Here is a 24976-nt window from a genome sequence, read left to right as displayed (position 1 = left end):
ATTCGGATAGGAGTTTAAGTTGTCTGTTAAGTCGAGTAATGCATGTGCAAAGAGAATTGAAACTGTCTTTGGCAAATGAATCCACAGTCAGATTAAGGAGCATAGAAAGGCCCCTAAAAGAATAACTCAAAACAGTTGTCATAAATTCAATCGTCGATCTTCCTCAAAAAGAGATTCAGGTTGTCCGTGGAAAATCACATGGGATGTCCATGGTTTCAATTCAGGGAGTTCCATTGATCACTAGCCTAAACTTTTCTCGGTTAAAAGAACAAAAGGAAAGAAACTGAAAATATTCGCCATTGGTTTCAAAGAGCTCGCATAAGTCGTTGATGATTATTTCAAAATTACTCGGCAAATTTTTGACGTGCTTCTTCTTGACCTAACCCTGTTTTAGGGTTTAGAAATCAACTGACTCTCGATTGAGTCATGAATAATTTCAATCATTAGATTCTATTCGATGAGCCCCCTTTTTTCTCGTTCTTTGTAACACAACCTACGGCGACGTAAAGATGTGAGACAGTTTGTAAATAATAAAACGCCTTTGTTTCATTAGGTAAGATTACTCTTACGATAATTGGGAGGTCATCCAAAATCTCTTTTGCTCCAGACAGTGACTTTTTGCAGTTTTTCTTTAGAAAGAAAAGATTAACCGCATCGCTCTATTGAGGAAAAGCATCTAATTAGCCAGCAGTGTCTGGTAGCGACTACATCAATTTTACCAGTGACATGTTTTGAAATCATTAGTAATTAAACGTCTGAGTTGTTGTAAGATCACTTTTTTTTTATCTGTCAATCTCAGTCGTCCTTTCTGCTTTAAGGCTTCATTTAACTTTCGAAAAAGAGCACACACGAGATATTGGTGCTTTGATTCACTGCCCTTCTAAGAGTGCGTCAAATCAAAAGGTGAGTAAAAGATTTTGAGTCAAAGTAAATAATTCTTTAATAAACACTGATAATTTTAAAAAGTAGACTTTACTGAAAAGTCAAGAGGAAGTAAAGAGTAAAATCGGGGGTGAGAGGAAATATATATGTTACAGAATGTTTGTAACTTTCCAGGAATCGGTTGATCTAACTTAAATGTTGCGAAGTCGACCGAATCCCGAGCTACCCGCATAGTTTAGAAACGTCCCTGTTGGTTTCTTATTGTGAATAATTAGAATGAAGAGTTTCTTTGATCGTGCAAAACAAGAAAATGTCAAAAACTAACTTTTCACTCAGTTTTCCATAAACTGTCATTAAATGTTATGAATACTAAATACCGCTTCTAATTTTTTCCGCTAAGTAAACGTTAACTTAAAACAATAGGTGTCGTAAAAAATCGTGAGCCAGAAAATATTGCCCTTTAGGACGTCATTAAAATTTAATGGATAATGTTTTCCCTTTTAAGTTTTTGTAGTCTGTTTAGACCGTTGAGAAAAAGATTATTACTATCTCCAAAAAGGTAGAAAAAAATAAGTGGTGAGTCAGAGGAGATATATATGTTACAAAATGTTTCTAACATTTCAGGTATTGATAGTTAAATTTAAGTATTGCGAACTCGACCAAACTAGATACAATTAGAAACAACCCTGTTGGTTTCTTATCGTGAATTACCAGAATTAAGATTTTCCTTGACTGTTCCAAACATGAAGAAATGTAATAAACTAAGTTTTATTTCAGTTTTCCTCATAAAAGACATTAAATGTAATAAATACTAAATACAGCCGCCAAGATTGTCCGGCAAGTAAACTTAAAACAATAGGTGTCGAAAACAATCGTGAGCCAGAAAAAATATTGACTTTTTGGAGGTCATTAAAATCTAATGAATAATAATTGTTCTTTACAGTTTGTAGTCTTTTAGACCGCTGAGAAAAGAAGATTTCCATAGCAACACCCTTAAGGAGTAGGTTAGTATAATTTTCTGAAAGAGACCTGGATGAAACAAATCGCAAATTATCAACTGACTGATCTCATTTGACGACAAAAACGTAAATTGAAATCAAAAGAAAATTGGAGTTGACTAATCAAGACTTGTGGCATAGCTCAGAAAATCGTATGTTTTATTAGTTAAGGTCCTTAAAGAATACTGACAATTTCTAAAATTTCATTAGTAGAATATTATCAATGCTGTGAAAATGAAAATTGTTTTAAGTAAGTTTGTGATCAGTCTACCTATTTTGGTCAGCTCATATAACTAATGTGGACTAAGTGATTCTGTCACGCGGTGGAACGAAAGCTAAAAAAAATCATCCAACAATTAACTATTCGCTTTGCTAATTAACCATAATGCTTTCAAATGAAGTTCTTTGACAAGCTTTTAACCTTTTAAAGGTACACCTGGTACAACTACAAACTCGTGGCAGTACCGGTGGAAACATTGAATGGTTCTCAGACGCTTTTTAGTGTCTCTACTTACATACAATTAGCAATGGTTGTTATGGTCAAACAATGAAAGAGGAGTCTTAAATCGTCTACAAAAGTGTTACGTTTTGTCATGAAAGGATAAAGCTTTTGTTCAATAAGATTTTGATCTCAACTTATATTAGTTTCTTGGTCATGAGCTGAAAGAAAGGGAAAGAAACAAACCTCGACTGGTTGTTCAGAGTTTGATCATAAAACGTAGTCAATTAACTTGTTCTTAGCTTCTCTTAACGCTTGAAAAACCAGTTAATTGCTTCCCTCTCAGTTGCACATCTTGTCAGTAGCTGTAGAAAAAACACGTTTTGTCGTTATCGTTCTATAAGTCTTGTCATCGGCGTCTTATGAAACAAAGGTAAATAAAAATTGTCCGAAAAATGTTAAACAAAGAAAAAGTTTGGACCTTAACATTTTGCACCCGAACGCTAGCTCTTGCTTTAAAAATGAATGACAATGACCATTATAATTATGATGTCACCTCTTATTTGCCATCGTGTTGATGGGCTGGTTTAATTTTCAAGATAGAAGCGGTGAATTCTCGGTGAAATTTATCTCACGCAAGCGATCATAATTTTAGGAAAGAACTACAATAAAACGCAGAACAATTAAATCGACACAAATGAGATAAAGCATAAAATCCATTAGCCAGGTACACTAGAAAAAAAAAAGCACTTAAACAACCAAATATCTCTGTTAATAATTAAACATCAGCTGGTGGCCAGTCAAGTTAAGGCTATGAATATCAAGCGTAGTTTTTGCCCTTCACAAGTCTCACTCAACTTTCAGAAAGTAAACAGTATTGGACTCAAACCAAATTTTTTCATCGTAAAATTAGAGCTTTGAGTCTTGGTCTCCTAAGCAACTACTTCAAATCTAAAGGTAGGATACAAGTTTTCAAAGAAAATCGCTAATCAGAAAAAAAGCACCGCATTTTTTTAAAACTCAGTATGGCCTCTTATCAGGGGGCTATAATTTAGGGCTTAAGGAGAGAGATTGATTGAAGAGTCATAGCTTTTTTTCAAGTTAATCCTCTGAAACTGCGAGCATTTACTTACTACAATGACGATAAATCATAGGAATTACTTTAACAATTTCTTGTCGATTGTGAATGTAATTAGCTGAAATGAAACCGGGTTACCCTTAGCCGGAAAAATACCGGCAGTGAGTTAAAAAAAACACAAAACGTAACAAGAATTTTGAGGTTGGATATCTATAACCAAGAAAATAGCTGACATATTTTGTCTTGCTATAACCAAGGATCTATGGCACGACGAAGAAAATCTTCTCAATAGAAAAGCAAAGTGCCAATAAAAAAGGTGGGTTAAGAAAAACTCATTACCAAATTCAGTTTGAAGCTTTTCAGAGGTCACTAAAGTTGAGTCACGAACTTTTGATCCGCGAGGAGTCGTTCAAGGTTGGTCTTTTGTTAACCAAAGCCAATTGTTATTTGTTTTAGATACTTCCTAATTAATTTCTGATTGTGACTTAGTCGGAGGAAGACTCTTTTTAATCGTAACAAAGGAAAAAACTAGAACAAAGTTTCCTTACATCTATAGCAAATGTTAAGCCGAAGAAGTAAATAAAATCGGAAAAAAAAAATGTGTCGCAGAATACTTCTTGCCACTGTCCGGATATCATTCAATTCAATGAACACTGATTTATTATCATGACCTTTGGCACTCTGTTTTTAGAATTGACATTTAGAACAAATCAAAACATACGTTTGAAACTTTCCCGTTAATTTTCGATTATTTTTTTTTTAGAGAAAACTACACTTGAGCCAAAAAAACCGTTGGAAGAAAAAAATTTTAACTTTTGAAAAACTTTTAGTCATCATATGAAAACTATTAAACTGTAAAGACTGTTAATCCATATGATATGGCTTGGTTACAGCAGAAAGGTTATAGCTGTTGCATTATTTTAGCTTACTTTTACCTCAAGGTTTAATTGGTAGTCCCAAAGTCTTAAATAAAGTAATTTTCATATTGAGCAGCCCATAGAAGTCTGCGAACTCGTTTATTTTAAGTTTCCTCGCTCTGTGAGTCCTTTGCTCGTAGGCACTGAAATAAACTTTAACTTATTATGGTCATTTTTCTTTTTGCTTTAGAATTTTCAGATGTATTAAAATGATGTCCTCTTTGAATATCCTGGTTTTCATGTTGGTGCAAGGACATGTGGTGAGTAATGACAAACTAGGTTGAATAATTGGTTTTCTTTAAGAAATTAATTTTGAATTTTATATTTGGGGGATATGCACAATAATCACTAACTGTGTGTTTACTAGCTCATTATGTTAGATTAAAGCTAGATATACCTAAGATCTTCGCCTAAAACGTTTGAGAAATTCCCCCAAACAGTGACACTCGTTCGCGTTCGAAATGATTCTGGACCAACATAACATATTCAGTCTCCCGGGTTCCACAAAAAAATAAATAAATAATTGAAAACCGATAAGCGACAAGTAACTACTAACTGACATGGTCGACCATTATCGATATTTGATTAAGAAAGAAGAGCATTTGCCCCCCTGCCCTCCCATTTACACCCTCAGATTTCGACGCCAAGTCCTGAAGCTAACATTCACACCCTATCCACGACTCTGAGCTAGACGCTATCCAGAAAAAAAATTGTATATTATTTTAAAGACTTCAAGAACCCGTACCTCGTCTGGCAACTTACACCCGTGTAACGCTTTAACCCCTGAGGGCCCAGTGACTAGCATCTAAATTCTCATTAAGGTATCACTTCTGAATCAAATATTAGGCTCGCCGCGGCAATTACGGAATGACCGCAAACTTGAATATTTCGAAAAGCTCCTGATTTTTAACTAAATTCTCCTTGTCGGCGTAATAGCAAAAGCATATAGAACAGAATGGAGAATATATCTGCTGACGTAAGGGTGTAAAGAGCTAAGCCAAATAAAGGAGTTTTATGTAATGTGTATACAATATTGTATGACAGGTTTGCGACAGCGAGCTCTTTCCAGTTTCCATGTTCGAGGTAGATTCTGTCGAACACCAGCCGATTGATCCGCCGAAAAACGACGAAATTGAGGCTCTCCATGGAATAAACGTTACTGAAAGGTATACGACTAATTGCATATACCAGGAGCTTAGCTCCTGCAACACATCGGATTGAGGGTAATTCCAATTACCTTGTCGTATTTTGTACTGCCTTCATTTTGCATCAATCGTTATCACAATTACCATGGTCAAAAGTATCGTGACTTGATTTGAAACAGTGATTATTATGAAGCTTACCTATCAAAAATATTTCTATACCTCAGTTTAAGGGCAATGATTTATATAACTTCGGCAAAATTCAGTGCACAAGCTTGGATTCCTTATAGTACTCAGATATTTTCCACGTTCCCGACAGAGGAAAAACATTTGTTTCATTGCTGAGCTCTTAAGTTGCTATCTTTCTCGTTCTTTTTATTATAACAAGACATCTTTTCCTTGCTATAGATTCGAAGACCCCAAAGTTACCGAAGACGATATCATCTGGATGGATGAAATTATACAAAACTATGGCTTCAAGAAACACCCCGTAGCTGACATGTGGACGGAACAACCTTCCTTTGAGGGTCGTCTTGGAATCGAGAGTTTCAAGTCGTTAGCAAAGAAGGCGGAGGAATTTTTTCTGAAATTTAAACCAAACCGTGGCAAATCACCTTGGGAACTTTTACAAAAAGTGACAAAAAATCAGAACTACAAACTCCTTAAAATTACAGCCGCTAGGTATCTTTTAGTTACTCACATTCTTTGGCTTGTAAGTGGGGAGAAGTTAACAGCTTGCAAGGAAAAGAGAGACAATTACACCGGCATTTCACAGAGTTGGGAGATTCCCGAGGGTGGAGTGTGTTTTCCTAAACCATATGGTAGCGCCACTTACAAATCAGACTACGACGTCGGGCTTATTGGAAAAGATTCTGGAAACGTCACTCAGGAATTTAATAGGTATTTTGAAGATAAATTTAAAATACCATCGGAACTTGTATTTGACACAAATGTTTACGCCTTCACTCTGGAGTTCGCCATGCCTAAGATGTTTCCCAACCTTCCCCGCTCTTTTATTTCCGATCTTCACAATCTTGAGCAAATGGGGCGGTACAAAATGCAAGAATTGGCCAGTGCTTATTACAAGGTCTTCAAGTACAACGAAGGTTCCTTTAAAGTAATGAAGAAAGGAGCTATTGACGAAATAAAAGATAAAAAAGCCAAGAAATTGTTGCATTACTGGCTTGAAGAATTTGAAAAAATGAACACGCAGCTGGATTTGAGACAAATGGATACGAAATTGGTTGACTTCAGATTAGCCCACAATAAGAAGTACCAGGAGTACTTGCAAAGCATGTCACAAGGGAAAACAGGAAGTTACCACATAACATCAACAGGTAATTAGAGATTGGACAGACTAGAGATCTATATAGCATTTTATTATGGTAATAGGAACGAGTGGAGTCCAATTTGGTCTGTAATCATACGGACGTCCGATTTGTCAATCACGAGTATGATTACAGACAGAATTGGACGACTCGAATTCCTCCTACCAGTTAATCATAACCTTTACAGTTTCCGAAAAAATCAAATACATTTAGGACAAACATCTTTAGTAGAGACAATTTCTAAAGTACAAAAATCCTCCATTTTGGAAAGTTTTAGGATAAGGGTTGTTACTATGGTTATTTTGATTGCTGAATTTAGCTGAGTGGTTTTAGTATGATTTGCTGCTTCAACTGTCCAATTACAGGTGTCTGATTACAGCCAACTGTCCGATTACCTTGTCCGATTAATTACAACTGTACAGAATGATTATTGAATAATAAAGCAGCTAATGCACCAATAACATTTGAGGAAATTGTAGTGGTTATGATTAATGAAAGAAATGTGGAAAAACAATTCAAAATGCACCAAATGTCCCACTAGTACTTAATTCATTACGAAACTAAACTTCCCAAGTCCATTTGACACTTCCCATCGATGATGTGAGCGACTAAATAGACTTTAACTTTTGCATTTTTGTCAGTGGTACAAAGAGTACCGGTGAAAAATGAAAAAAATAAGTGCCACTTCCCGCAAAGCGCGTTTTGATGAATTTTAGTGTAAAAAATAGGACCCCGAGAATTTGGTATCATCTACATGTAGGCTTGAATTGATAGTTATGTACAATCATGATGATCTTTCGCAGACTACCTCGCCAAGGCCCTCCTCTACGCTGCGGAGGTATTTCATACCCGAGGCGCCATTCGGCATGTAGTACAGGGCCTTTAGATGAATGCAATCCCCACATGTCAGTATTACACGCCGCTATCAACTTACGACCTGTGGGTGTCCATGATTGAAAACTGGGGAGAGGCAAATATGGAGTACAAACACTGTAAACTCATTTCCGTTGCGGAGTGCTTGATGAAGATGAGCAAGTACCTGTCGAGGATGTTTAACGCGATGCGAGTGATCCGTCGTTCCCGTGTGCCAAAGGAAGACAGAAAAGGATTGCTAGACTTCGGAACAACCGACGACCCAGAGTTCGTGACTGACCTTTTGCTGCGATACAAAAAGAGTGGCAAGAAACTCTCGCCAGCGGCTTATCATTTTGTAAGGTTTTTTTTGGATAAGTTCAAATGTCGTATTTCAAGTCGAGTGCATTCGAATTTTCTGGGGGATTGTTTGAAAAAAATCCATAATGAGGTGAATGCCTACAACAAAAAGTTGGCTGCCAATGTGAACAAGGCAGAGGGTATGAATTTGTTTGAACCCCCGTTTATAACAATCTTCAGAAGGAAAGGTGGAGCGGTGGTGGTGCACCGATTAAGAAAATTGCAAATTCTTAAAAATTACTATGATATCTAAAGAAACGCTATAAAAACGGCGTATCCAAAATAATATTCTCTATTTACTCATTTCGTAGTTACTGTGCATCAAATCAGTCTTTACTTATCGTAATGCTTCGATTTAGAGCCCGGGCACTTAAAACCTTCTGGTACTTCAAGTCAAGGGTGGGCGCTTTTTCAAAACAGGGCGTTTATTTCTCTTCTGAGAAACAGCGGAATGTGTGAAACAAAGCTTTTATGTTTATTTGACAGGAATTAAGATGACTGGAATTCAAAAAACTTGTTTTCCTTGGATCCTTGCTGGCTAGTCACAAAGTTTTAAGACGTGATTATTCGTTTTAAGGAACTGTGTACTTATTTACGTAGGACCCCACATAGACATAATGGTTGAGAGACTGTGAAGTGGACCACTTTTTATTTTATTAAGGCTTTAAGTGAAAAATGCTGGGAAGTTGAACTACGGTTAATCAAGCGTGCTCCAACGAGCCCGACCAAGAAAAACTACTTTACTCTAAGTACCTAACCTAAAAGCAATATGTTCAGTTCACAAGTTTATATTGCACTTCGCCAAGTTATTTTAATCGCATTTATCGGAAAGAAAAAACAAAAAAATTTTAAACTCTCCATCAAAAGCCAACAGTTGTACTAAGCATTGTAACACTACAATTATATTTACTGCTTCTGTAAACCCTAATAGTCATGCTAAAATAAAAGACTGTTGGAACCAATCCACTGTTCAGTCTTATTAGAAGTATTTCTGGTAAAGCAAACTCTCGAGTGAGTCACCTGATATTGAGCCCATGCCCTATGGGGTCGATTGTTCGCGCGGCCAAATGAAGATACGGGAAATTAGGTGTCAGTGGAGTCAGTCACTCACTTAGAGTGCTCTGCGTTGAGTGTCGACAAACAAAACCAAAGTAATCACTAAAGCCAATCAGAACAATGGTTATTATCATCACTGAACAACGAGAACTCAAAAGTAAGAACAGGAGAACTGCTTTAACTCTTTAACTCCCAAGATCTCATAAGTAATTCTCCCTACTGTCTGCCATAAAATACTTATGGTTTCAATTTGGAGAATTTGGTATTGGATCAACTTGAAGTCCCCCAATTAAGTTTTCTTCTTTATTCTCCTCTGTCTGCTATCTGTTCTTTGAAATGGCACATTTCCAGCCGGCGTCTATGTTCAGCAGATCAGCGGAAATACTCCTACACGCAGGATTTGAAGCGGCGCCAGACTTGATACTATGCGTGCCATAACTAGCGATGTCATCTACAAATGGCTTAACGTATTTCCTAAGTTCCTCTCTGAGCGTCGTGTATGAAACGCCTTTAGTAGCATGAAAATACTCCTTAATCTTAGATTTAACAATTCGTCCAACGAGGGGGTAGGATGACTCAGTAGATAAAGGAAGAAGCTTAAGTAACCTCTCGGTAATAGAAACCGGGCAAGTAGCCTAATGAGACCTTGCTAGGAGGGATGTATGCCCCTCCCTATACTGATCATTCTCGCGTTTCGGAATGAAAACTGACATGTATTCACTGCAAATAGAGACATCTTTAATGGACAAAGAACGTATTTCGCCCATACGGTAAAACCCAGCGAAGCCAACCAAGACAATGAAAAGAAAACGAATAACAGCGAGAGAACTACTAGAAATATAATGATCAGCGATTCTACAAACTGTGTTGACGGATAAAGGCTCTTTGGGCTGAACGGGAAGCGCAAGTTTCCTTGTAGCGCCCTCTAAGGATGACTTAACAAGGGGGTGACTAGTAGGGCATTCTACAATCCCGGGCAACTTCAACCCAGAAGTTAAGGAGGAATACAAGTGACCTTTGACGCCATTGCTACCGCCTTTAACACTAAATTCGTCGCTACAGGAAGACAATAAATCTAAAAAATCACACTCAACTTGCTGGGCATCAGCATCATCAGAGGTCAACAAAGCGCCATCTAGTCAATCACGGCGAGCGCTACTCTTTGAAGTGTCCGCAGGTTTTGTGCATGTCAAGCTTAAATGACCAAAACCACCACAATGAAAAAAGGGGAACACACAACAGCATGAAAATAAAATCCACAGCATAAAAATAAAAGAACAGCGGAGAAGCGTGTGGCGTTAGCAGACCCGCAGGAAGATCACTAACTGACAACAGCTATATATACGACACACAATTAACGCGTATCGCGTAACTGAAACACCTAATTGTATAACGCAATAAGAATACCAAATCGAGAACGTGCAGAAAACAAATATCTACTAAACTACGTACAGCATATATTTTGATATTCTGCACTAACCTAGTCTATAGAACGACATACAGCAAAACAGTAATTCATGCAGAATATTGGATTATGGCCTGAGTATAACGCCATAATCGACGAAGTAAAAACAAAGTCAGTATAACGAGAAATAGTAGGCTACTTATCTTAAAACAAGACCCCAAACGACGAGCTGGTCTAGCTTCTGGAAGAGAAGCCAAATCCTTACACGAGAATCTTGACGAAGAAGCCGCACGGAATACAGAGGAGGAACCGCTTCCTTTCTCGTCGGAACGGACACGACGACGCCTCTCTTCATTGATTTTTCTCTTGGCTCTCCTCTCGGCCCGGTAAATTCTCTTCTCGTCGTCGGAGTCAGAGGTGAGTTCGTCAGACAAATATTCGTCAACGGTCGCCCATCCAAATTCGCTCTTGTCAGCTAGCTTAATGGCTTTAACACGCTTGGAAATTACTTCAATACCTGACTCCAGGGCAACTTTAACTTTCTCGTACAATTTCTGCTTGAGAGCATCGGATGCTTATCCAGCACCTGGAGGGAATGATTCAACTGCTGCTGGTTTCCTTTCCTTTTGCAGGTATATTGTTAGCGCAAAGCTCTCTCGGCTGCTTGTTCAACGGACGAGCTTTTCTCCTCGGAAAATCGCTTCGCGAAATCGCTAAGACGAGATTCAATAACCTTAGTAAGGTTATCGGTTAAAGAACCCATCGATTCAGAAACGGCAGACTGTATAACAGCACCGACAGAAGGATCTAAAACTTCATCGTTCCGACTAGAACGTGCCCTAGCTTCCTCAGAGTCGCTCATGCTAAAGAACAGTGGAATAGCGTTTGGCGTTAGCAGACCCGAAGGAAGATCACTAACTGACAACAGCTACTTATACGACACGCAATTAACGCGTCTTGCCTCGTGATATTCGTCCTCGTTTGTTATGGCTTTTCCGATTTATTCAAAGCACTCGAATGATCTCTTGGTGGAGAAAGAAATCATGACCAAGTCAAAATCTAAACTCATAAAGGGGACAGTGACGTTGAAAAGACTCTGGAATTTATTTTTGGGTGGTCTCATTCTTGATGAATCTAGGAGTAGTCATTATCCTTCGTCTACCTCTGTCAGATCTGATGCGACCATCACTGGATCATACCAAGCATGTTGAGCTGGAAAAAAGGTTGTGGTAGAATTTCTAATATTTTTGGTGTAATTACCCACGAGAACAATTTTCAATGGAGCGTCGGAAGGTAATTCTGGAGTTCTTCGATTTGCTTTACTTCGCTCTGTGATTTTGGTCTCAAACCTCAACCACCATCTCAACTAATCAAAACTGACATCAATCCTAGCTTGGTTAATAGCGTTTCTCCGCTTAACGCTTTAACTCCTGAGTGATCGAAGCAGAATTTCTTCCTACAATATCAAGAATCAAGCAGATAAGTGAGGAGAATAAATAAGAAAACTCAATTAGGGGACTTCAAGTTGATGCAATACCAAATTCTCCAAATTGAAACCATGAGTGTTTTATGGCAGACAGTAAGGAGAATTATTAATGAGATCTTGGGAGTTAAAGGGTTGAAGCAGTTCTCCTGGTCTTACTTTTGAGTTCTCGTTGTTCAATGATGATAACCATTGTTCTGATTGGCTTTAGTGATGTTTTGTTTGTTGACACTCAATCGGAGAGCACTCTAAGTGGGAGACAGACTCCACTGACGCCTAATTTCCCTTATCTTCCTTTGGCCGCGCGAACAATCCACCCCATAGGGTATGGGCTCAATATCAGGTGACTCACTCGAGAGTTCGCTGTATCGGAATTACTACAAAGTCTAAACAGTAGATTGGTTCCAACAGTCTTTTATTTAAGCATGATTACCTGGGTTTTCAGAAGCGGTAAATCTAACTTTGGTGTTACAATACTTAGTGCAACTGTTGGCTTTTGAGGAAGAGTTTTAAATTTTTTTTCTTTCCTATAAATGAGATTAAAATAACTTGACGAAGTGCAATATAAACTCGTGAACTTCGCTTGTTGCTTTAAGGTTAGGTACTTAGAGTAAAGTAGTTTTTCTTGGTCGGGATCGTTGGAGCACGTTTGACTTTAATCCCGAGTTAGCCATAAAACAACACGTTATGTTGTCATTGCGGTAAAAAAATCTGGACCAGAACTAAGCATGCTTCGAGCAGTCCAACCCTTAAAAGTTGTCTCTTTCGCTAGCGCCACGGGCCTCACCTGATCCTTTTTCACCAGCTAGCACAATGATGAATTCTAATTTCCTTCGTTGCATAAGGAAACGCTTAAATATTTCCTAAACAAGAGTTTCTATTTACACCTCTTTCCCTTGAGATACCAGAAGTTAATAACTGCCCGGGCTCTAAATCGAGTTACTACGATAGGCAAAGACTGATTTGATGCAGAGTAACTATGAAATGAGTAAATGGAGAATATTTTTTTCGGATACGCCGTTTTTATAGCGTTTCTTCAGATATTATAGTAATGTTTGAGAATTTGCAATTTTCTCAATTGGTGAATTTCTACATTTCCACCTGTCTTTCTGACGATAGTTAAAAATTGTTTGGAGGGGGTTCAAACAATTCCATCCCCTCTATCTCGTTCACATTGGCAGCCAACTTTTTGTTGTAGGCATTCACTTCATTGTGGATTTTTTTCAAACAATCCCACCAAAAATACGAAAGATGTGGATTAAAAATATTACAATTGAACTTTTTCCAAAAAAGCATTACAAACTGATTAGCTGCTGGCGAGAGTTCCTTGCCACTCTTTCGGTATCGCAGTAGAAGGTGAGTCACGAACTCTGGGTCGTCGGTTGTTCCGAAGTCTAGCAATCCTTCTCTGTCTTTCTTTGGCAGACGGGAACGGCGGATCACTCGCATCGCGTCAAACATCCTCGACAGGTACTTGCTCATCTTCATCAAGCACTTCGCCACGGAAATGTTTCTACAGTGTTTGTACTCCTTATTCAGCTCTCCCCAGTTTTCAATCATGGACACCCACAGGTCGTAAGTTGATAGCGGCGTGTAATATTGACACGTGGGAATTGCTTTCATCTGAAGACCCTGTACCACATGTCGAATGGCGCCTCGGGTGTGATATGCCTGTGCAGCGTACAGGAGGGCCTTGGCGAGGTAATCTGTGAAATAGCGTAATTGAACATAACTGTCAATTCAAGCCTACATGTATATGATACAAATCCTTAGGGTTCTTTTTTTTTTTTCGGAAAATGTGACGGTTATGATTCACTGGGAACAGGACTTCGAGTCGTCCAAATCGGACGTCCGATTTTGTTAATCACTCGTATGATTACAGTCCGAATTTGGCTTCACTCGGTCCCTTTACCATTATAAACAGTTATATAAATCCTTAGTCTGTCTGATATCTAATTACCTATTGATTGTATTTGGTAACCTCCTGTTTTCCCCTGTGACATGCTTTGCAGGTACTCCTGGTACTTCTCATTGTGGGCTAATCTGAACTCAGCCAGTGGCTGCTTCTTCATTTTTCTCAAGGCCACCTGCTTGTTCATTTTTCCAAATTCTCTAAGCCAACCGAGCAACTCTTTCTTCGCCTCTTTATCTTTTATTTTTCCAATAGCTCCATTCTTCATCACCTTAAAGGAACCTTCGTTGTACTTGAAGACCTTGTAATAAGCACTGGCCAGTTCTTGCATTTTGTACCTCCCCATTTGCTCAAATTTGCGAAGACCGGAAGTAAATGAGGGGGGAAGGTTGGGAAACATTGAGGGCATGGCAAACTCCAGAGTGTAGGCGTAAACATTTGTGTCGAATACAAGCTCCGATGGTAACTTAAAGGTTGTTTGAAAATAACTATTAAATTTCTGAGTGACGGTTCCAGAATCTTTTCCAATAAGCCCGACGTCGTAGTCTGATTTGTAAGTGGCGCTGCCATATGGTTTAGGAAAACACACTCCACCCTCGGGAATCTTCCAACTTTGTGGAATGCCGGTGTAATTGTCTCTCTTTTCCTTGCAAGCTGTTAACTTCTTCCCACTTACAAGCCAAAGAATGTGAGTAACTAAAAGATACCTAGCGGCTGTAATTTTAAGGAGTTTGTAGTTCTGATTTTTTGTCACTTTTTGTAAAAGTTCCCAAGGTGATATGCCACGGTTTTTGTTAAATTTCAGAAAAAATTCCTCCGCCTTCTCTGCTGCTGTCTTGAAATTCTCGGTTCCAAGACGACCCTCAAAGGAAGGTTGTTCCGTCCACATGTCAGCTACGGGGTGTTTCTTGAAGCCATAGTTTTTTATAATTTCATCCATCCAGGTGATATCGTCTGTGGTAACTTTGGGGTCTTCTAATCTATAACAAAGAAAAATGTCTTGTTGTAATAAAAAGAACGAAAAAGATAGTAACTTAAAGCTCACTAATGAAAGAAGACAAATGTTTTTCCTCTGTCGGGAACGTGGAAAATATCTGAGTACCATAAGGAATCAAAGCTTGTGCACCGAATTTTGCCGAAGTTATATATGTCATTGCCCTTAAACTGAGCTATAGAAATATCATGTTTGATAGGTAAGCTTCATAATAATCACTGTTTCAAATCAAGTCACGATACTTCAGTTTGACCATGGTAATTGTGATAGAATGTAGGCAATACAAAATACGACAAGGTAATTGTCCGATGGATTTGCAGGTGCTACGCTCCTGGTATATGCGATAAGTCGTATACCTTTCAGTAGCGCTTCTTCCTTGGAGAGGCTCAATTTCGTCGTTTTCCTGCGAATCAATCTGCTGCAGTTCGACAGAATCTACGTCGAAAATGGAGACTGGAAAGACCTCACTATCACAAACCTGTCATACAGTATTGTACACATTAAATAAAACTCCTTTATGTGTCTTAGCTCTTTACACCCTAACGTCAGTAAATTTATTCTCCATTCTGTTCTTGCTATGACAAGGAGAATTTGTATAGGTAATCACATGATTTCGAGTGTAATTTGGAATAAATAAGCACGAGTAAATTCTTTTAATTTGTGGTCTTTGAAAAAATTAACAAGTGCTTGTTTATTCCAAATTGCACGTGAAAAATCATGTGATTAAGTGTTAATAATATACATAGAAAAATACGAGATGGCTTATCATAATTATACATAAGCAAAGCGCGCATCAAGTGCAAAAATAATTTATTCAAATCGTGCGTTCGGTCAAAACAACCGCGTACGATCAAAACAATAATAAATTATGCAATGATATCTTCACCTCTTTAAGGTGCAAAAAAGTTCAAAGTCCGGCTAAACAGTTCAAGGAATTGTTCAGTCTGTGTCCGAATCACTTTCGATCAAATGGAATCGTCGTTTTCGAGGTTTAACCATGTTTGTTTTTTCAATTTCGGCGTTGGATCGCTCGAGCAAAGCGTTAAGCTGGGTCGGCTCGTCATTTTCGATTTCCTCGGCAATACCCTTCTCGAAACACCACTTTTTCCAATCCGGCGACCAAAAAGCAGTGCTTTTTACAGTGTTTTCGTTGTTTAAGCTGTTTTTCAGCCGCGGTGGCAAAAGAAAACCTACTTAAAACGCCGGCTATTGTTTCGCTCGCAAATATTCAAATTTTGTTACGACATCCAAGGCTCGCATTTGATTGGCTATCTGTGAATTCCTTTGATTATTGACCAATCAGAATGTCTGATTTCTTTCTTTCTTTGCACTGAATTAACCCTCTTCTGCACTGAATTAACTCTCTTCTGCACTGAATTACCTGAAAACTTCATTTATCTTAACCAATTAGAACTGAGTAATTTTTCCATGTATATTATTAGTATAGGTAATCACATGATTTCGAGTGCAATTTGGAATAAATAAGCACGAGTAAATTTTTTTAAAGACTAACAAAATTGCACGAGCCCGTAGGGCTCGTGCAATTTGTGGTCTTTGAAAAAATTAACAAGTGTTTGTTTATTCCAAAATGCACGAGAAAAATCATGTGATTACGTGTTAATAATATACATGGAAAAATACGAGATGGCTTATCATAATTAAACATAAGCAAAGTGCGCATCAAGTGCAAAAATAATTTATTCAAACCGCGCGTTCGGTCAAAACAACCGCGTACGATCAAAACAATAATAAATTATGCAATGATATCTTCACATCTTTAAGGTGCAAAAAAGTTCAAGGAATTGTTCAGTCTGTGTCCGAATCACTTTCGATCAAATAGAATCGTCGTTTCCGAGGTTTAACCATGTTTGTTTTTAATTTCGGCGTTGGATCGCTCGAGCAAAGTGTTAAGCTGGGTCGGCTCGCAATTTTCGATTTCCTCGGCAATTCCTTTCTCTAAACACCACTTTTTCCAAACTGACAACCAAAAAGCAGTGCTTTTTACAGTGTTTTCGTTGTTTAAGCTGTTTTTCAGCTGCGGTGGCAAAAGAAAGCCTCCTTAAAACGCCGGCCATTGTTTCGCTCGCAAATTTTCAAATTTTCAAATTTTGTTGCGACATCCAAGGCTCGCATTTGATTGGCTATCTGTGAGTTTCTTTGATTATTGACCAATCAGAATGTCTTATTTGTTTCTTTCTTTGCACTGAATTAACCCTCTTCTGCACTGAATAAACTCTCTTCTGCATTGAATTACCTGAAAACTGCATTTATCTTGTCCAATCAGAACTGAGTAACTTTTCCATGTATATTATTGAAAATAATATAAAATTTTTACTGTATGGCGTCCAGCTCAGAGTCTTGGAGAGGGTGTGAATGTTAGCTTCAGGCGTTGGCGTTGAGATTTTCAAAGAGTGCGAATTCTGAGAGTATGAATGGGGGGGAGGGGGGGGAGGGAGGCAAATGCTCTTCTTTCTTAATTCAAATATCGATAATGTTGGACCATGTCGGTTAGTAGTTGCTTGTCGCTAATCGGTTATCATTTATTTATTCATTTGTTTTGTGGAACCTGGGACACTGAATACGGTATTTCGGTCCAGAATCATTTCGAAAGCGTGTTACTGTTTGAGGGAATTTCCCAAACGTTTTAAGGAGAAGATCTTAGGTACATCTAGCTTTGCCTTAACGTTCTAAGCTCGTAAAACACAGTCAGTGATTATTGCGCATATCCTCCAAATATAAAATTTATAAAATTCAAAATTAATTTCTTTGAGAAAACCAATCATTCAACTTTGTTTGTCATTACTCACCACATGTCCTTGCACCAACATGAAAACCAGGATACACAAAGTGGACATCATTTTAACACATCTGAAAATTCTAAAGCAAAACGATAAATGATAAATGATACGTTAGAGTTTGTTTGGGACTACCAATTAATCCTTGAGTTTTACCTGAGGTGAGGGGTAGGGGGAGGGTACGGCTACACAAAGGCTACACCTAGTTCTTTCCTATAACCCCTTCTCTAGCTGAGTAATCCAGCACTTCTCTGTTCACAAACATGATTGAATGGAGAAGGGGAATGCTCAGCCCCATTCAGTTATAATTTATCCTAACCTCCAGCTCTGCAAATGAAATTAAATTTGTTAGTCCTGCAATCAGTAGAGTATGAACAGGGTTCAATCAGTTCCTGAAGAGCACTTCTGGTAAATTCCTGCACAGCCCCATGCTACATTATGCTTTCAGTTCTTGGATAGAGAAAACAATGACAAAAACAATACATTGCCATTGGGAAAACAGATTTGTTTTACGGGGCTGTGCGGAAATTTTGCTGCACTTCCTTCTGACAGCTTTGTTAACAGCATGTTTCCAGTGAAGGTTAAGTCCGATCAAGCAGATTCAGCTTCTTAGACCTCATCTTACTGATACAAGCTTCTGTCGAACGGTTGACATTAAATTATTGTTACAAGAACCCACCTGACACTCCGAATATTCCTATTGGATCACTCTATATGAACCCAGATTTGAATGCTTTCCTCACTTATAAGTTAACCTTGGAGCGGAAGGCAGTATTGGCCGCTGAAATCTCCCTCCTCAAATGAGATCGAAACAAGGCAGCAACAACCTTTAATTCGGCGCACTTTATCGGAAGCCGTTAAAAACGTTGATTGAGCTCGCGCCACCGATATTTGAAATAGGGTGGTTACCAAGCGCTTGACATCGATCGCGTTTCTCTTGCGAGCTAGCTCAACAGATTCTAACATTTAACGACTATTTTGGAACTGCTCAAACCTCCAGATAAGTCTTTCGCTTCCAAAGTTATTAATTTTGGTGTTGTGAATGTTCACACGAAAATTTAATGTAATTAATCGCGGTTACGACATCATACGACAATAAACCTTTGCCTCGGAATTCAATTGCATATTATTAATAAACCTTTGCCTCAGAATTCAATTGCATATTATCAGTGAGAGGTCGGCACCTAGAATTGGATTTCTTTAAATAACCACAATACGATATTTTGCATTTGCTTCCATACATTTCTTTGTAAAACCGGGAAGCCATTTCTTCAGTGCTTTTTGATTGACGTGCGCAATTCGTGAAGTAATATGCCTCTGATTTCTGGTAATGAGGTAAATTAACGATTCCCTGGGAAAACAAAATAAGATGTCGTAGCTGCGATTAATTACATTAAATTTTCGTGTGAACATTCACAACACCAAAGTTAATAACTTTGGAAGCGAAAGACTTATCTGGAGGTTTGAGCAGTTCCAAAATAGTCGTTAAATGTTAGAATCTGTTGAGCTAGCTCGCAAGAGAAACGCGATCGATGTCAAGCGCTTGGTAACCACCCTATTTCAAATATCGGTGGCGCGAGCTCAATCAACGTTTTTAACGGCTTCCGATAAAGTGCGCCGAATTAAAGGTTGTTGCTGCCTTGTTTCGATCTCATTTGAGGAGGGAGATTTCAGCGGCCAATACTGCCTTCCGCTCCAAGGTTAACTTATAAGTTAGGAAAGCATTCAAATCTGGGTTCATATAGAGTGATCCAATAGGAATATTCGGAGTGTCAGGTGGGTTCTTGTAACAATAATTTAATGTCAACCGATCGACAGAAGCTTGTATCAGTAAGATGAGGTCTAAGAAGCTGAATCTGCTTGATCGGACTTAACCTTCACTGGAAACATGCTGTTAACAAAGCTATCAGAAGGAAGTGCAGCAAAATTTCCGCACAGCCCCGTAAAACAAATCTGTTTTCCCAATGGCAATGTATTGTTTTTGTCATTGTTTTCTCTATCCAAGAACTGAAAGCATAATGTAGTATGGGGCTGTGCAGGAATTTACTAGAAGTGCTCTTCAGGAACTGATTGAACCCCGTTCATACTCTACTGATTGCAGGACTAACAAATTTAATTTCATTTGCAGAGCTCGAGGTTAGGATAAATTACAACTAAATGGGGCTGAGCATTCCCCTTCTCCATTCAATCATGTTTGTGAACAGAGAAGTGCTGGATTGCTCAGCTAGAGAAGGGGTTATAGGAAAGAACTAGGTGTAGCCTTTGTGTAGCCGTACCCTCCCCTTTCCCCCTACCCCTCACCTCAGGTAAAACTCAAGGATTAATTGGTAGTCCCAAATAAACTCTAACGTATCATTTATCATTTATCGTTTTGCTTTAGAATTTTCAGATGTGTTAAAATGATGTCCACTTTGAGTATCCTGGTTTTCATGTTGGTGCAAGGACATGTGGTGAGTAATGACAAACAAAGTTGAATGATTGGTTTTCTCAAAGAAATTAATTTTGAATTTTATAAATTTTATATTTGGAGGATATGCGCAATAATCACTGACTGTGTTTTACGAGCTTAGAACGTTAAGGCAAAGCTAGATGTATCTAAGATCTTCTCCTTAAAACGTTTGGGAAATTCCCTCAAACAGTAACACGCTTTCGAAATGATTCTGGACCGAAATACCGTATTCAGTGTCTCAGGTTCCACAAAACAAATGAATAAATAAATGATAACCAATTAGCGACAAGCAACTACTAACCGACATGATCCAACATTATCGATATTTGAATTAAGAAAGAAGAGCATTTGTCCCCCTCCCCCCCCCTATTCACACCCTCAGAATTCGCACACTTTGAAGATCTCAACGCCAACGGCTGAAGCTAACATTCACACCCTCTCCAAGACTCTGAGCTAGACGCCATACAGTAAAAATTGTATATTATTTTCAATAATATACATGGAAAAGTTACTCAGTTCTGATTGGACAAGATAATTGCAGTTTTCAGGTAATTCATTTGCAGAAGCGAGTTAATTCAGTGCAGAAGAGGGTTAATTCAGTGCAAAGAAAGAAACAAATAAGACATTCTGATTGGTCGATAATCAAAGAAACTCACAGATGGCCAATCAAATGCGAGCCTTGGACGTCGCAACAAAATTTGAAAATTTGAAAATTTGAAAATTTGAAAATTTGAAAATTTGCGAGCGAAACAATGGCCGGCGTTTTAAGGAAGCTTTCTTTTGCCACCGGAGCTGAAAAACAGCTTAAACAACGAAAACACTGTAAAAAGCACTGCTTTTTGGTTGTCGGTTTGGAAAAAGTGGTGTTTAGAGAAGAGAATTGCTGAGGAAATCGAAAATTACGAGCTGACCCAGCTTAACACTTTGCTCGAGCGATCCAACGCCGAAATTAAAAACAAACATGGTTAAACCTCGGAAACGACGATTCCATTTGATCGAAAGTGATTCGGACACAGATTGAACAATTCCTTGAACTTTTTTGCACCTTAAAGATGTGAAGATATCATTGCATAATATATTATTGTTTTGATCGTACGCGGTTGTTTTGACCGAACGCACAATTTTAATAAATTATTTTTGCACTTGATGCGCGCTTTGCTTATGTTTAATTATGATAAGCCATCTCGTATTTATCCATGTATATAATTTACACTTATTATTATCAATATACGCGGCCAAATAGAAAATTGGCCTCTTCAAAACACACGCTCAGCGGGCCGCAAAAGACTGACAGCGGGCTGCTAATGCATTATCAGCCCTACAGCTGATTGGTTCTTGCGAACACTTACATGATGATTTGAAGTGACTTTGAATTCGTCATTCAATTAGCTTGTATTATTAAAACTCGCATTCTTGATATCATTTGGCCTTGTTTATTGATAATAATGATAATGACATGACTTTTTGAGGGAATATTGTTTATTTGCGCCCGCGTAGTGTCATTTGCGGCCCGAGCGCTACGCGCTCGGGCCGCAAATGACACTACGCGGGCGCAAATAAACAATATTCCCTCAAAAAGTCATGTTATTCCCTTAATCACATGATTTTTCACGTGCAATTTGGAATAAACAAGCACTTGTTAATTTTTTCAAAGACCACAAATTAAAAGAATTTACTCGTGCTTATTTATTCCAAATTGCACTCGAAATCATGTGATTACCTCTACAAATTCTCCTTGTCGGCGTCATAGCAAGAACAGAATGGAGAATAAATTTACTGACGTTAGGGTGTAAAGAGCTAAGACACATAAAGGAGTTTTATTTAATGTGTACAATACTGTATGACAGGTTTGTGACAGTGAGGTCTTTCCAGTCTCCATTTTCGACGTAGATTCTGTCGAACTGCAGCAGATTGATTCGCAGGAAAACGACGAAATTGAGCCTCTCCAAGGAAGAAGCGCTACTGAAAGGTATACGACTTATCGCATATACCAGGAGCGTAGCACCTGCAAATCCATCGGACAATTACCTTGTCGTATTTTGTATTGCCTACATTTTGCATCGATCGCTATCACAATTACCATGGTCAAACTGAAGTATCGTGACTTGATTTGAAACAGTGATTATTATGAAGTTTACCTATCAAACATGATATTTCTATAGCTCAGTTTAAGGGTAATGACATATAAAACTTCGGCAAAATCCGGTGCACAAGCTTTGATTCCTTATGGTACTCAGATATTTTCCACGTTCCCGACAGAGAAAAAACATTTGTCTGCTTTCATTACTGAGGTTTAAGTTACTATCTTTTTCGTTCTTTTTATTACAACAAGACATTTTTCTTTGTTATAGATTGGAAGACCCTAAAGTTACCACAGACGATATCACCTGGATGGATGAAATTATAAAAAACTATGGCTTCAAGAAACACCCCGTAGCTGACATGTGGACGGAACAACCTTCCTTTGAGGGTCGTCTTGGAACCGAGAGTTTCAAGTCGTTAGCAAAGAAGGCGGAGGAATTTTTTCTGAAATTTAACAAAAACCGTGGCATATCACCTTGGGAACTTTTACAAAAAGTGACAAAAAATCAGAACTACAAACTCCTTAAAATTACAGCCGCTAGGTATCTTTTAGTTACTCACATTCTTTGGCTTGTAAGTGGGAAGAAGTTAACAGCTTGCAAGGAAAAGAGAGACAATTACACCGGCATTCCACAAAGTTGGAAGATTCCCGAGGGTGGAGTGTGTTTTCCTAAACCATATGGCAGCGCCACTTACAAATCAGACTACGACGTCGGGCTTATTGGAAAAGATTCTGGAACCGTCACTCAGAAATTTAATAGTTATTTTCAAACAACCTTTAAGTTACCATCGGAGCTTGTATTCGACACAAATGTTTACGCCTACACTCTGGAGTTTGCCATGCCCTCAATGTTTCCCAACCTTCCCCCCTCATTTACTTCCGGTCTTCGCAAATTTGAGCAAATGGGGAGGTACAAAATGCAAGAACTGGCCAGTGCTTATTACAAGGTCTTCAAGTACAACGAAGGTTCCTTTAAGGTGATGAAGAATGGAGCTATTGGAAAAATAAAAGATAAAGAGGCGAAGAAAGAGTTGCTCGGTTGGCTTAGAGAATTTGGAAAAATGAACAAGCAGGTGGCCTTGAGAAAAATGAAGAAGCAGCCACTGGCTGAGTTCAGATTAGCCCACAATGAGAAGTACCAGGAGTACCTGCAAAGTATGTCACAGGGGAAAACAGGAGGTTACCAAATACAATCAATAGGTAATTAGATATTAGACGGACTAGAGATTTATAGAACTGTTTATAATGGTAAAGGGACCGAGTGAAGCCCAATTCGGAATGTAATCATACGAGTGATTAACAAAATCGGACGTCTGATTTGGACAACTCGAAGTCCTTTTCCTAGTGAATCATAACCGTCACAATTTCCGAAAAAAAAAAAAGAACCCTAAGGATTTGGTATCATATACATGTTGGCTTGAATTGACAGTTATGTTCAACTACGCTGTTTCTGTTTCGCAGATTACCTCGCCAAGGCTCTTCTCTACGCTGCACAGGCATATCACACCCGAGGCGCCATTCGACATGTGGTACAGGGTCTTCAGATGAAAGCAATTCCCACGTGTCAATATTACACGCCGCTATCAACTTACGACCTGTGGGTGTCCATGATTGAAAACTGGGGAGAGGTGAATAAGGAGTACAAACACTGTAGAAACATTTCCGTGGCGAAGTGCTTGATGAAAATGAGCAAGTACCTGTCGAGGATGTTTGACGCGATGCGAGTGATCCGCCGTTCCCGTCTACCAAAGAATGACAGAGAAGGATTGTTAGACTTCGGAACAACCGACGACCCAGAGTTCGTGACTCACCTTCTACTGCGATACCGAAAGAGTGGCAAGGAACTCTCGCCAGCAGCTAATCAGTTTGTAATGCTTTTTTGGAAAAAGTTCAATTGTAATATTTTTAATCCACATCTTTCGTATTTTTGGTGGGATTGTTTGAAAAAAATCCACAATGAAGTGAACACCTACAACAAAAAGTTGGCTGCCAATGTGAACGAGATAGAGGGGATGGAATTGTTTGAACCCCCTCCAAACAATTTTTAACTATCGTCAGAAAGACAGGTGGAAATGAAGAAATTCATCAATTGAGAAAATTGCAAATTCTCAAACATTACTATAATATCTGAAGAAACGCTATAAAAACGGCGTATCCGAAAAAAATTTTCTCCATTTACTCATTTCATAGTTACTGTGCATCAATTCAGTCTTTGAATCGTAATCTTAGTGAATTGATTTAGAGCCCGGGAACTTATTAACTACTGGTACCTCAAGGGAAAGAGGTGTAAATAGAAACTCTTGTTTAAGAAATATTTAAGCGGTTCCTTATGCAACGAAGGAAATTAGAGTTCGTCATTGTGCTAGCTGGTGAAAAAGGATCAGGTGAGGCCCGTGGCGCTAGCGAAAGAGACAACTTTTAAGGATTGGACTGCTCGAAGCATGCTTAGTTCTGGTCCAGATTTTTTTACCGCAATGACAACATAACGTGTTGTTTTATGGCTAACTCGGGATTAAAGTCAAACGGTGCTCCAACGATCCCGACCAAGAAAAACTACTTTACTCTAAGTACCTAACCTTAAAGCAACAAGCGAAGTTCACGAGTTTATATTGCACTTCGTCAAGTTATTTTAATCGCATTTATAGGAAACAAAAAAAAAATTAAAACTCTTCCTCAAAAGCCAACAGTTGTACTAAGTACTGTAACACCAAAATTAGATTTACCGCTTCTGAAAACCCATGTAATCATGCTTAAATAAAAGACTGTTGGAACCAATCTACTGTTTAGACTTTGTAGTAATTCC

The 24976-nt window shown here is 38.5% G+C and overlaps 2 protein-coding genes and 3 pseudogenes across 4 annotated transcripts; 2 read left to right on the top strand and 3 right to left on the bottom strand.

The window, feature by feature from the left end:
• Nucleotides 1-958: 958 nt before the first annotated feature.
• On the top strand, nucleotides 959-8249 carry LOC131788890 (uncharacterized; annotated as a pseudogene).
• A 1123-nt stretch (nucleotides 8250-9372) lies between these two features.
• On the bottom strand, nucleotides 9373-10509 carry LOC131788878 (uncharacterized; annotated as a pseudogene).
• Nucleotides 10510-10718: 209 nt separating this feature from the next.
• On the bottom strand, nucleotides 10719-11319 carry LOC131790060 (uncharacterized; annotated as a pseudogene).
• Nucleotides 11320-12338: 1019 nt separating this feature from the next.
• LOC131790042 (uncharacterized) lies at nucleotides 12339-18518 on the bottom strand. Of its 2 annotated transcripts, none has more exons than XM_059107225.2 (5): nucleotides 18321-18518; nucleotides 17654-17723; nucleotides 15203-15324; nucleotides 13901-14832; nucleotides 12339-13646 (listed from the first exon to the last, which is right to left on the bottom strand). In XM_059107225.2, the coding sequence occupies exons 2-5, from the start codon at nucleotides 17702-17704 to the stop codon at nucleotides 13060-13062; spliced, it is 1692 nt and encodes a 563-aa protein (XP_058963208.2). In that variant the 5' UTR covers nucleotides 17705-17723; nucleotides 18321-18518; the 3' UTR covers nucleotides 12339-13059. The 2 variants fall into 2 exon arrangements, with proteins under 2 accessions (XP_058963208.2, XP_058963213.2); XM_059107230.2 differs by having other exon boundaries at nucleotides 17654-17714.
• Nucleotides 18519-19232: 714 nt separating this feature from the next.
• On the top strand, nucleotides 19233-24948 carry LOC131790032 (uncharacterized). 2 transcript variants are annotated; one of them, XM_066162460.1, is made up of 5 exons: nucleotides 19233-19417; nucleotides 20031-20091; nucleotides 21938-22059; nucleotides 22442-23373; nucleotides 23635-24948. In XM_066162460.1, the coding sequence occupies exons 2-5, from the start codon at nucleotides 20041-20043 to the stop codon at nucleotides 24219-24221; spliced, it is 1692 nt and encodes a 563-aa protein (XP_066018557.1). In that variant the 5' UTR covers nucleotides 19233-19417; nucleotides 20031-20040; the 3' UTR covers nucleotides 24222-24948. The 2 variants fall into 2 exon arrangements, with proteins under 2 accessions (XP_066018557.1, XP_066018556.1); XM_066162459.1 differs by having other exon boundaries at nucleotides 20022-20091.
• Nucleotides 24949-24976: the final 28 nt, after the last annotated feature.

The sequence above is a fragment of the Pocillopora verrucosa genome, chromosome 2, assembly GCF_036669915.1.
Source record: "Pocillopora verrucosa isolate sample1 chromosome 2, ASM3666991v2, whole genome shotgun sequence".
NCBI lineage: Eukaryota > Metazoa > Cnidaria > Anthozoa > Scleractinia > Pocilloporidae > Pocillopora > Pocillopora verrucosa.
The sequence above is the reverse complement of the archived record's forward strand: the minus strand, read 5'-3'. Positions and strand labels throughout refer to the sequence as shown.